This window comes from Notechis scutatus, chromosome 5 (assembly GCF_049901735.1).
Source record: "Notechis scutatus isolate UNSWTSFEM ecotype Mainland chromosome 5, rNotScu1.2, whole genome shotgun sequence".
NCBI lineage: Eukaryota > Metazoa > Chordata > Lepidosauria > Squamata > Elapidae > Notechis > Notechis scutatus.
In genome coordinates, this window is record NC_142013.1 from 85,619,026 (window position 1) to 85,633,243 (window position 14,218).

The 14,218-nt window shown below is 34.1% G+C and overlaps 1 protein-coding gene across 1 annotated transcript in view; it reads left to right on the plus strand.

Moving 5' to 3' along the window:
- Positions 1–14,218, plus strand: part of SH3RF3 (SH3 domain containing ring finger 3) — a 215,848-nt gene that overhangs the window by 142,787 nt on the left and 58,843 nt on the right. Inside the window, 1 exon segment of the mRNA XM_026666749.2 lies at positions 12,524–12,619. Coding sequence (XP_026522534.2) covers positions 12,524–12,619 — 96 coding nt within the window.

Below are 14,218 nucleotides of genomic sequence, written 5' to 3' on the forward strand. Positions count from 1 at the left end.
TTGCTTTTAGGTCACAGCACATGCTAAGCAAGAACACACTTTGCTTAGCATGTAAGAAAAGCCAAATAAAACAAGAGAAAACCAATTGAAAAATAGACTTTTTACAAACATCAGTGTTGGCGGGGGGGAAAGTTCCAGTTTCTCTAGTTTCAGATAAAACCACAAAAATATGGATTCAGTGCTTGAAATGAACTGTGGATGGCCATGACCAGAATCATAAGGGATTGAAAGAGAAATTAAGATCCCTAAACATCATTAGGTTTGGAGAATACAACAGTATTAATTAGTACCAGCAAGATAATACTGTTGAACCAACCAAGTTAGCACAAAACTGACTGAAAATTGTGCTGTAGCTCTGTGGTCCACAACCTTTGAAAGATTAATACAACTCTGCTCATTCAGGTTACAGAATGCAGTGATGTAATGTTCAGCTTTTGTTGACTATGAGATATTTTATGGAACTGAAATCTTGCATTAAGACTTTGCTGCTTTATCCATAGGACATTTCTATGGAGCCTGAAACAGTTACCTTTTTCTTATGTCCAATATATGAATCATGTTATTTTTTGGCAGCAGCAATTTAAAAAGATTTAAAGTTTTAAGGTTGGTGGTATCTTAAAAAGTAAAAAAAAAAAATCCTTGTATTTACAATATCTCATGCAGTTGGGATTTTGTGGCTGTGCAATCATACAATTCATTAATCTAGACAAAAACTAATACAGTCGTAATACATCTCTCCCTTATAGTGACAATATGGTCAGGCAAGTGGCTTAGTACACTGAGTTATATCATCACAATTCACCCTACTTTTTTTCCCAATGAGAAGCACAACTGTGGAGATGAAAGAAGTAAAGGATACTGAAAGAGTGCTACAAGGAGGAGGTGGAGTGGGGAGCACAAACAAATTTGGAAGATCTGGCAAGATATATTATAGGAGTCAGAGCTACTAATGCTTTCTCTATACTCCTTGGGAATAAAAAACTTTAGGAAGACACAAATCAAAATGTCAGTTTTGGAAAGCCATGAGGTAGAAAATTCTGGACTCGGAAGAAAGCATAAGATGTTATTTGACTTCACCTGAGTACAGGTATATTCTAAAAGAAGAAGGCATAGTTTTTTTCCGTGAAGGGAAAGCCTTGGAAGTATCCAGTACAGTTTAAATAAAATGAAAACAAAAGTTACCCATTTGCATATCATTGTATGAAGCATATGTTTACACCAAGGAAAATTCTAAAATGATAAATTTGATTATCCTATGTTAGGTTGGATTTTTGTAAATATGGGAAGTGTCTCGTTGAAGGTGAGGGCTTATTGCCAAGGTAAAATCCATTTTGGAAAGGTCTGGAAAATTCACATCTTATCAGTAGATACTTTATATTGATCTAATCATATGAAGGTATATTCATAGAATTACATCATACTGTGCATGAACGAACATCAGTATTTTTAATTCCTCTGAGATGAAGCTATTTAGACAGAAAGAACACCAAGAACTTAGCAGTAGCTCAAAACTGCAGCTCCACAAACAACAATTAATCATCCCTGCACCCGGTGCCTTTTCTGGCAGTCCTAAAGGAAGAGAAAATATTTTCATTAACACATTTTGATTGAATTAGTCTCCAGAGTGACTATTTGTATATGTCCTGATAAGGAAGCTGCAAACTTACTCACTTAATTTACTGCTACAATATGTTTACTGCCAAAAAGGAAAAGAAGGGTGTGTAAGATTTTCAACCTCCAGTACCCATAGCATAGTAGGGCTGCTGTTGAATTGCATACAGATTGGCTTCCTGACCCCGTGAAACATAAGGATGTGGGTCAGCCCCGTAACATTTTACGAGAGTACCTTTGTTGACCTTGTAGCGTCTCTTCATCTTCACCACAGATCTAAATGCTAACTCTCTATTTTCTTCATCCACCGAACAGTGGTGGTTCCCCCCGCCTCCCCCAGATGTGTATCTTATATCATTACCTAATAAATTTTTGTCCCTCTGGTAAACTTTGTAGCAGCTTTTTTATCCAACTTTTGATCCAGTTACAATCTCTAATACGATTCTTCTCTCCTTTAGGTGCCTGGAGACTCTCATTGTTTCCCTATCACATTTTTATTCTTCAGCTTCCTTCCTGCTATGTATGCCTTGTCACCTAGAATAACCATGTCTTTGGTTCTTGTCTGTTGTTTTCTCTGACAGCAGATAATCTATTTTTCATTTCTGGATTTCACTCTGTCTTTATTTCGTCAGACATTTCTATGCTAATCACAGTTGCTACTCTGCTGAAGAAGCTATTCCTATTGAGATAGATTCCAGATCCCACACGCTATTGAAGTCACTCACTCACTCAGCTCCACCACAATGACACGGCCTATCTGTTGTCATTGATATGATTCTTTGAGAGATGCAGGCTAAAATTTTCATTTCATCTCGGCTGAGAAGAAGAAAAAAATCCTATTTGTGTGTGTGAGACTCTTGAACGAGATTTTCCATCTTATTTCAATTAATGGCTTTCCGGTAGTAAGCTGATAAGACTGTATGGTAAAATATATAAAAATGATAAGTGTTTTTCTTTACATTAAACAAGTCTCTGATTCATTTAAAGTACAGGTAGTCTTCAACTTATGACCGCAATTGAGTCCAGAACTTCAATTGCTAAGCAAAACTAAGTGAGTCATGCCCAATTTTACAATCTTTTTTGCCATATATGTTAAATGAATCACTGCAGTTTTTATTAATCGAATCACATGGACTTTAAGCAAATCTGGCTTCCTTCACTGACTTTGCTTGCCAGAAGCCAGCTGGGAAGGTCACAAATGGTGATCATGTGACTCAGGGATGCTGCAACTATCGTAAATATATGCCCGTTGCCAGGGATTCAAATTTTGATCATACAGCTTGGGTATGCTGTAGCAGTTGTAAGTTGGAAGACAGAAAGTCCTTTTTCAGTGGTGGTGTAACTTCGAACAGTCACTAAATGAATGGATGTGAGTCAAGGAACAATTTGCCTCAAGAAGCTATGAATGCTCCAACACTGGAAGTTTTTAAGAAGAGATTGGATGGAGATCTTTGAGCTTCTTCGGTGACAGACCAAAATCTGCAACTGTGTGCAGTTTCGATCTGTGCTCGCCGCTGGAGCACCCTGAGCCGGCTGGTTTCGGGGCTAAACCACCCCGTAGAGGTGGTAAAGAGGGGGGAGACTACCAGCAGGGTCGAGGAGAGCCGCATCACTCCTCTCCAGCTGGCCATTACTCCCTTTCCCGAAGGCAATTACAGCGGTAGTCAGAAATGGCCATCTCAAAGAAGAACTCAACCAGAAAAGAATGTGCAGGAGGAAGATAAGGAGAGAAAGTTTTTGGCTAATCGGGTCGAACTGGAAAAACAACAATACAAGGTACCCTGGAATTTGAATTATAAAGAACAACATTGTTCCCAAAGAAGACTTTGAAGCGGCGAATGAGAGAGGGAAGGGAAAGGATTTGGTTTTTTTTGTTTTCTTCCCTATATTGACAACTAAGAGACTTAAGCAAGAAATCGGCAAAAATCCACTTTGACATTAACAGGTATTTAAGCTGAAAATAAAATGTCAAAGGGATAATAAAGATTTCTGGATTCTCAAAAACTTTTAAAAGAAGGAAAAAAACAAAAGGGTGGGATCTGGAAAAATGGAGGAGACCACCTGGAAGTGAAAGGAATTAACAGTGAAACTTTAACAAGATTCCTAAAAGATACATTTTAACTGAAACTTTGTAACAAGATAAGAGGACCCCAGGAAGAGAAAGTGGAAAAAAGAAGCAAGAAGAAACAGCTTTGAATTATTTGGATTACTTGGTGATTTTTTGATTTTTGGCTATTAGATCTAAAGGACTAAAATCAATCGGGTGGTTGTTTAAAATTTTTTAAAAACGGTATCACTCTTGGAAGAATTGAGAATGGAACTTAAAAAACAGAAAAAAGATGCACAAGAAGGAAGAGGTTCTTTTGACTTCGTATTTCAATTTTTAGAAATGGAGATCCTGAACTATGAGAAACAACAAGAAATGCCTGTAGAACAAGAAGGGCGGGACAAAGAAGAAGCCATTTTCAATGACCAAGTATTTCTATGTGGGGAAAAGAAAGGGAAGGGGAAAGAGAGTGAAAAATTTAAGATCTGAAAAATAACTCAAAAAAAGAATAGTTTGAAAAGTAATTATAACATTAGGAAGAAACAGAAGAGAGGATTACAGAAGAGAGGATCAGAATTAGAGAGAGAAGGGGTCAAAAAGGGAAGGGAGAAGAAGAGGGAGAAGAGGGAAAGGAAAAGAAATTATGAAGGACAGAATCAGGACATAGAGAAACAAGGAAAACGTACAAGACACAGAGATAATGGGTGAAAACTTAATTGAAAGGGGTACACAAGATAGTATTGGTACACAAGGGTACACAAGATAGTATTGTTATATTAGAAATAGAAATGAACTTTGAAAATATGAAACAAGTGTGATTAAAATGATAGATAAAATACTCATTGTAATGTAATGGAATGTTTAATAAATAAATGAAATAAAGAGAATGAGAGAATGAAATTAGAAAAGGAGGGAAACATTTTAATTATTATAAATGTGTTATAAAAATTTAAGTGAAGAGGAATATGAAAGAAACATGAAAAAATTATGGAAATATTATAGGTGTTCCTAGAAGTACGATATCCCATTGAAAAGGAATGTAAAGATGTCAGAGATTATAACTAACATTAATGATAGAGCTGAATTGGAATAGAATAGGTATTTTATTTATCATTGTTATATATATATTTTCTCTTTAAGGACTTAGTGCGTATTTTAAGAATGTACCAAGCAGATTTCGACTGGAAGTTATGTGTTATATTGAATATTATAATTGTAAAGGCATAAATTGAAGTTTAAATAAGAGTTGAATGGATAAAAATTAAAAGATGCAATTAAAAGATCCAATTAGTAATTACAGGGGAAAATTTTGTTTAATGAGAAAAGAAAATATGAAATTGAAACAGGACAGACAAAAGTATAAATATGATAACTAGAAAGGTATTGAAACTTAGACAAAGATATATATAATTGAATTTAGAAAGGAATGAGATAATTAAAAGTAAGATTGAGAAAATTAAGGGAAAGGAAAATTTTTTGAGAAAATATTAAAATAGTAATAAGATATGGAATAGAACACAAAGATGAATATGAATTTGAATTTGTGTCTGTATGGAGAAGTGATAACCTGGGACCATACTATTCTAAAAAAAAATAATTTTTTTTTACTTGTATTATGTTTTGTGAAAACCCAAATAAAATTTATATATATATATATATATATATATATATATATATATATATATATATATATATATATATATATATATATATATATATATATATATATATATATAATATATGTGTTCCTTGTGGTATTTTCCCACGTCATTGTAGTTGTTCTTTTAAAGTTGTAGCAACGTTGCTCAGCAGAATCTCATCTGCCATCATCAGTGCAGGAATATATATATTCTTAAGTTTTCGCCATGGTATATATATATATATATATAAAGAAGAGATTGGACAACAATTTGTCTGAAATGGTATATGGTTTCCTGTCTAAGCAGGGGATTGGACTAGAGGACCTCCAAGGTCCCTTCCAACTCTTCTGTTATATATAAATATATAAATATATAAATTATAAATATATAAATATATAAATAATAAATAAATATATAAATAAATAAATATATATATAATACTATATATATATATATATATATATAAGAGATTGACAACAATTTGTCTGAAATGGTATATGGTTTCTCCAGGAATTGGACTTCCGTCCTTCCAACTCTTCTGTTATTCTATATATGTAATTTACTCTACTCTATTCTATTCTTCTTCTTCCTCCTCCTCCTTTCTATTCTATTCTATTCTATTCTATTCTATTCTATTCTATTCTGTTCTGTTCTGTTCTAAATACCTACAGGATATTATTGTTTGATTCAGTTTAAGACTGCTATGTTAATAGATATAAGGATTGATTTTGCAATTTTACTTATAAAATCTATTATTATAAAATAATGTTATCTATCTTATTTATCTATTTTAGTAATCAACCCCAATCTTGCAACAATCATAGGACTCTTGGTGGCTCACAAATAATACTATAAAATAAAATCACATACATACATCATGGAATTATCCCAAAACCTCTGTTTTCAGCTTTTGGGGAGGAGAAACAGACAATATCAGAAATAGACATGAGACAGACCTATCTCCAATAGGAAGCCTGTGCAATAATTTCTTTTAGGTTGGAATTCCAATCTAAAGCTATTTAAAGATCTCCACCTAATTTTATAAGACAGTTGCCTGAAAAGAAAAGAGGCATTTTATGTTTGTTGTTGAATGCCTTGACTTGGGGAAAAGAGATCACAATTTCTTGCCTACTTCAAGAAATAAAATATTTATATATTTGTATTTAAGACAGTGTTTTTCAAATTTGGCAACTTTTAAGATGTGTGGACTTCAACTTTCAGAATTTCCCAGCCATGTGTTAGCTGAGAAATTCTGGGAATTGAAGTCTACACATCTTAAAATTGCCAAGCTTAAAAAGTACTGATTTAAGCCCTGCCTCATTTTTGGTAAGACATTTGCTTTATTTTTATTTTTTTAAAAAAATCTCATTTTACATGTTACTGAATGGAATGGATGCTTCAAGTGCTAATAATTAAGTGGTTATCAACTATTCCCTTTGATTTCAGAAATGCTTTCTCAGTTCTGATGGCCAGCTTTTGTTTTGAACACTCTGGGCCTTTTAGAACTGAGTGCTTCTCAACACAGATAGGGTATTTTCACCCCAAGGCGATTGTGCCATTTTGAAGACATGGCAGCTAAGTTTGAAGACTGTGGTTATTATTTTTGGCTTAGCCACAATGTATTTGAAAAGACTAGAGGGAAAAGTCACCTTTTGTTTCAAACACTGCAAATCTGTGAAATCATTGAAACACTTTCACTGTGTGAATCTCCTTTGTGGAATCTCTTGTTTTACTCCATTTCCAAATTCCTGGGTTTAGCAGTCCTTTTAAGGCTTAGGTGAGTTGACAGCTTTTCAGCTGCACTCCATTGGGGCTACTCTGCAGAGACAAAGCAGACAAATACACATATGAAATAGGAGAGAAGAGTGGGTAGAAGCAATTTATTATAATTTGCTTTTCCACTGAAAGAGGTGAGCATCTTTTTAGTTCTGCAGAACCTATTGCAATATTGTATGGTCAACAGAACAAAAGGTGATTGCAGATTCAATTCAAACATGTTTTGAGCAATTGGGAAGTAGATAACCATGGTGTTATTTTAAAAGTGTGGTTTTGAAATGAAGGGCTGACTGACTACAGATTAATAAAAAATGGAAAGACCCATAATAAGTCCAGTCACAAAGTTTTCTTGGCAGTGTTGTGGAAGATGTTTGCTCTTGTTTTCTTCTGGGAAAATTTTCTGACTTGGTAAGAGACAGTTAATCAATTTAAATGGCAGAGGTTTTATTTAGTTACTTATTACAGTATATGACTCAAAAGCTCATGCACCAACAAGATGGTCTCTATCTTAAAGGTAATGTGGAAGTGAAAGAAAAGCCAGAAATGAATAACATTTTTGGAAAAACTATAGAGAGCCAGTTTGGTGTGGGGGTAAAAATACCAGGCAAGAAAGTGGGAGGCGGTGAGTTCTAGTCCCATGTTAGGCACCAAGCCAACAGGGGTGACCTTGGGCTAGTGAATCTCTCTCTACCTTAGGATAACAGTAACGACAAACAATTTCTGAAAATATTGCCAAGAAAACTGCAAGGACATTTCCAGGCTGTTGTCAGGAGCCAAGGATGACTCAAAGGTACCAAAAACAAAAACCTGAAACAGTTCAGAGAAGGCAAAACCATAAGACAGGTGTATTTTTAAGCAGATCAAAAGAAGTGCCTTTGCCTCTCTTTTCTCCCACCGCTCCGACCTGAGGAAATAACTGCTGTCAAGTACAGAGTGAGGAAGCACCAAAGACAGCTTGTTATCTGGGTGACTTGAAACCAGTCACGGTCACTCAACATAACCTTACTATCAGATTGTTGTGAGTTAAACGAACATGTTGTTACTCAGGCACACCATGGAAAAGCAAAGCAGATTCAGAAGGCACATAGCTCCTTCTTATCTCGAATCCTTCCTCAGAACTCCTTCGAAGAAAAATTGTGGGCAAGCGTTCTTCAAAACATTTCTTCCTCATTCTCAGCCAAGAACATTACTTTGCAAGGGGACTTTAAGAATACAGAATTTGTGTGAGGCACATGAAGCTAGTGAGTAATGAAGAAACTGTGATTGACCTCCTCACATATTTTTCAATTTCAAATTATGTATACTTTCCTGATTCAAATACATATATTAGACCTGTTGCAATTTATCCTCAGATAGATAGATAGATAGATAGATAGATAGATAGATAGATAGATAGATAGATTAGATAGATTAGATAGATAGATAGATAGATAGATAGATAGATAGATAGATAGATAGATAGATAGATAGATGATAGATAGATAGATAGATATTATCAATTGGCAAACAAGGATGGCACTGCCAGTGGAAAAATACACTATTTTGTCACCATATCTTGCTCATTTTGGCTCTCCAAAATGCAGGAATAATGTTAATAAATACCATTACATGTGGCATGAAACTATTTGAAACGTTTTTCCATGTAATTTCCTCCTCTCTGAAAAAATAGCTGACTTCTACTCCATTTAATGCAAATAAAATCAATTTTGACTGAAGTGATTGATTTCCAGCATAGCTTTTGATGTCAATGATAAAATAGAATTTCTTATCTTAACAATAACATGGAGCAGATGTCAGACTGTGATTAATTCTGAGGCATATTAGCAACAAGGAACAGAAGAAAGGACATAAAATCTCACATAGACTACAATTTTGAAACAATGATTCACAGCCTTGTTTGATAGAAATCAGTATGCATAGAATAGCAGACCAAGCAGTAAGATCAAGTGGCACTTCATCATTTATGTAAATAAATGATGGATTGTTTATTTCCTGATTCAGTTCATATCCTGTTTCTAAAAGATGTTCCCAAGTCAGTGTATAACAATTTAAAAACAAAGGAATCCTGTTAGGTCATGTTAAGAGATTATCCAGCATCCCACATACTAACCAGTCAGATGTTTCCCAGAAATCCACATGCAGTACACAAATCAGCATTTTCTTCAGCAGCCAGGGTTGATTCAGAGAGATTTAGAAGCTGCATTTAATAGGTTTAGTCTAATTTTCTTCAATTTGTCTTGAATTAAAAAGAGCAGAAGAAACCAATCTGGACAGGAGAAACTCATTCCTGTCAAGTCTGTGCCTGAATCCTGGGAACATATGGAGCTCATCATGGTCAGAGCAGGGTACCTGCCAAATTCCACAACAAACACAGCATGGTACTAGGCAATGTTTCTGGTCTTTTGAGAATCTCTTGAGAATTTCCCTTTCCTCTTCCTTCTCTTCTTCCTCCTAGTCTGAAAGTTAGCAGGTAAAGTCTATTACAGACAGCTCATTGCTTTAGTGACCCCTTCTATGAATTATAGCCCCAAATAAATAATGTAAAAATCAGGCTTTGCAAATAAGGACAACTTGAAAAATATGGACTAGGATAAAAGAGTTGGTTCACAAAAATGTTAGTATAACCCTTGTTTTTCCCAGTGTATCCTTGGTGTAGAAATACAGGTTGCCAGTGTTTGTTTTTGTTAACATAAAATATAAACAGTTCACAGAACTGTATGCCAGTAATTTGTATGTTGTGGTGGAACAGAATGGTAAATGTTGCATGCATCTGATGTTTTCATATAAAATGTGACATAAAAACTGATCTGAGTCAGAAAAGACCTGGAATAACCCATTAAATTTTTCAGTGGAATGTTCAAAGGCACTTTACAAAGCTGGCAATGGCTCTGCTTTTGTCCTGCAAATAATGTATTTTGTGTACTAGGGAATATCATCCCACTGATTTCATTCCTCATGTAGTTATATAACACTCCATAGCTACACGAGATGAAAATTAGGCAGACAGCTTAGTCTACATAACAGTGCATCTGCCAAATCAATTTTGCTGTGCTCCTTTTTTCCCTCAGCCTTAAATTTATTCCACCTTGTTTCCTTGCCAGTTGTGTTATTTTTTTTAAGCTGATATGAAGAGCTTTCATATATTTCTCATAAGGTAAATATTTCTATGCATTTCTTCCCCTATGTACATTTTTATATATTTTTCCTAAGCAATTTTTGGGGTATATGCTATATTTTCCCTTATGTGCATCTTTCTTCATACTTTTCACCAATATACAAATCAATGAACATTTCTTTACACTATGAAGTACATCTTAACATTTAAGGAACTGCAAATCTGGGTAAATATTATTGTTTCAGTTCACATTAAGGATTCAAAACTGAACTAAGTAGACATCATAGCTTAGTGGCTTAGTAGCTTCTTTTATAAATAGAAACATTTCTTTCTGTTCTTAAAGTTTTGATTGCAAAGTTTATTAGAGAAAAATCCCACTTTAATGGATCACCTGAGAAAAGCCCATTAAACTTCACTATTCATTAATTTGCAATTTATTTATTTATTTATTTTTATTCCATTTACCCGTATTATTTTTATAAATAACTCCAGGCAGCTAACATACATATCACTCCCTCATCCTCCTATTTTCCCCACAGCAACTCTGTGAAAAGACTGGGTGATTTCTTTCACTATATGACATAACAGAGCATTAATATAAAATAATATAATTATAATGCCTCAATCAAATTATGGGTTTTGATGCAAGAGGCTGGTCCATTATTTCAACAGAGCATCTGGGCAGAATATGTGGTCTGTTGCATCAGAAGTCTGCCAAATGGACAATCTGTTAAACTGAGGCTTTAGTGTGTTATATTCATTAGGGTTGGATAGTATTTTGAATTTGAAAGCAAAAGGCTGCTTCCTTAAAGAAACTGCATCATCTCCCAAGAGTTGTAGTGTAGTGCATGAAAGTATAAGCTGTTTATAAGAATTACAGACAGATGCTACATGGGCTGTCCTTGCATCATTCTGCCTTGAAATCTGTGGTCATGTACACTCCTAATATTCATTACACCAAGGCAGATGGAGGAGAAAACGTGTTGGAGAAAGCAACATGATGAATATAAGTGAGGAAGAGGAGGGGCTTCTGTAAGGAGCAGGCAGCATTAATCCTCTGTTTGTGAAAATGGCAGAGAGCAAGCCAACTGCCTTCAAGATACCTCTTTTGAAATGTCAAGTTCAGAAGACATAGGAGACCAGCAGCCAAAGAAAACATGTAGAAGCAGGAACAACTAAACCAGCTTCTGTACTATGGACAACAGAGTTTGAGAGAATTGTTTGTGATGGCAATTCATTCCAACATAACATCTGTCTTTCTTTTGTATTACATAGTATTTTTGACATTTTTTATCAGTATATATTTATGGATTTCAAATTCCCTGAACACTGAATTTTATATTTTCAATTCTTGGGCGTTTTTTGAAATTTTTCTGTAAGCAGATATTTCAGTGCAGATTTAAAATGGTAATGAGTTGGTATTTTTTTGTTTATTTGGCTATAAATATTTGGCTCTATAGAGCCACCAAATCAGGAAATACTCAAAGTAACTTAACTGAAAAACTCAGTAGTCAGCCTACAAAAAGTATGAAAACTAAATTTTACTATGTGGAAATACATTTTAAAAATTATCTTAGTCATCCCTCATCGGTCTTCACTTAGTGGAATCACAAAACATTTCACTTCACAATTTGAAAAGCCAGATTTGGTCAATAAAAGGAAACATATGCTATTCTTTTTCCATTATAATAATTAGCATATGAAATGGCTAATTATTACAGCTGAAAAAGGAAGTTGAGGAAATTGAAAAAGAAAATACTTCATATAACAGAAGTAAAGGAGTTAATATGAAACATATGAGCACATTTCATGGGATAAATTGCATTCTTTGGAAGAAAGAGTAGGCGTTAGAATTTGGGGATCTATGTTGTATACATTTGAAAATCAGGTTCTTTGAACAGGAGTCAAGTTTAGAAAGCATGCATTTTGAAATTAGTCTTGAGTACCAGAACTGAACTGTCTGTGGGCCTTATCCTGAATGCATAAACACACACACACACACACACACACACACACATATACACACAATAAAAGATTACAAGCAAATCAAGATAGCACCAAAAAAAAAAGCATTTCATACTTTTTTTTAACAATGGCTAAATGGAATTTTAAAAATTGATTTGTAGTCTTTTAAATAGTTGGAAAAGTAGTTAGAAATGTGTAACTAGTTATATCTTATTCGAGTAAAAATCATTGGCTTCCTAGAATGTTTGTTTTTGCTTTTCTTTGTGAGAAATTTGTGAGATATATTTAAAGGATTTTTTTCTCCTCATTTCCTTTGAAACAAAAGGAAAAGTCTTAATTTAATTTTGTGTATTATCTATAATTTTTTAGGATGAAATTTTAACTGTCATCCGGAGAGTAGATGATAATTGGGCAGAAGGAATGCTGGGAGATAAAATTGGAATATTCCCTATTCTGTATGTGGAGGTAAGCTCAGATTATCTTTGTGCTTTTTTGTTGAGAGAAAAAGCTTGATTGTTTTAACTTGTCTGATTTTTAGGGTGAAATCTATATAATTCTTTTGATGGTGAATACAAAGTGCAGGATTTTTCTGTTACCCTGACATGAACACATAAACATACATACATACACACACACACAAATAGGTCATTCATCACAAATGCACTTTTGAAAACTCATAGACTTTTCTGGGAAGAATATACTGCCCATTTTAGTTGATCATTTTGAGAAATATAAACCAACAAAGACAAAACTTCAGTTTGAAAGTTTACCTTCAGTTACTGTAGAATTGAATTTACACTTGCTTGAAACTGTACTTTTCTCTCTCTCTGCTGTTTTCCATTTCTATGAATGTCTAGTATACTGAATTCTTCTCTAATCCAGGTAGTTGCTGTTTTTTGAAGACGCAAGTTGCGAACCAAGCTAATCCTGTAATGGAATGATTTATTAAAAGTGAGCTTCTCCAGGAAAATTCTTATTCATAGCAGCCTTTGCATATAAATCAAATCTACACTTGTAAGCTGTTTGCACCTGATAGTGCTGCAATTTGTGGAACCTCTAATTCACATTGCAGGCTCTAGACTTTCACTAGTATAGTGTGCCAATACTGATCATAATGTTTAGTCAAACTGCATGCATAATTCCCACTCCACTCAGAAGTTTATTTCTATAGTGCATAAGGAAACTTGCATGTAACAATGAAGTGTGACAGATAGAGTGAATAGTTTATCACAAGTTAATTAAGTCCCACTTTCTGACATCGCCAGTAAGGGCTTCTTAATGAATATACTATGAATATACTGTTTGAGTTTATTATACTGAAACAACATTTTGTTGACTGTGAATTGCAACTTATGTAATATAATGATTAATATGCTGGAATGGAATGGGAAGATCTAATCATGATCTATTTATGTTATATAAGGTAACTTAAGGCCAATCATGCTATCTCGTAGGAATGTTATAAAATGAGTGGAAAACCTACATGCACAGCCTTCATCTCATAACATGACAGTTACACGTAATAACATGTAAATAAATCTCTCAACATAAGTCCTTCCCACTGTTGTAACCCGTCCCTCAGATATAAGGCACCACTCTCTTTGAAAGACCTGAAGGAAAAATAAAAAATAAAATAGCTGCCTGCATATTCACAACAGCAGTACAGTATTCAATATTATGCAAAGCACCATGGACATAAATTCTTCAGTGACAACAACTATAATTTTTTAAATTATGTTTTAGCAACTGTTATTGAAACATTGACTGCTTATGGTAGTGTAATGGCTGATGATGTTCTATACTTATAATGTTAGATGCAGGCAGTTTATTTGATTAAATGATACGTAGTGGGAATTTTCTTGGCTGTTATGCTCCTGTTAATCAATGCACTAGGACTAAACTAATTATTGTAAAGAAATCTTCAGGGGATTGTTCAGTCAAAAATATTCTGAGAATTCATTCTTACTTGTTTTGGCAGTCTATAATGTCATTATGAAAGGAGGAACTGCACAAACATTTTAAAATTATAGTTACTAGTTAATATTTTGCTCTTTTAAAATCTGG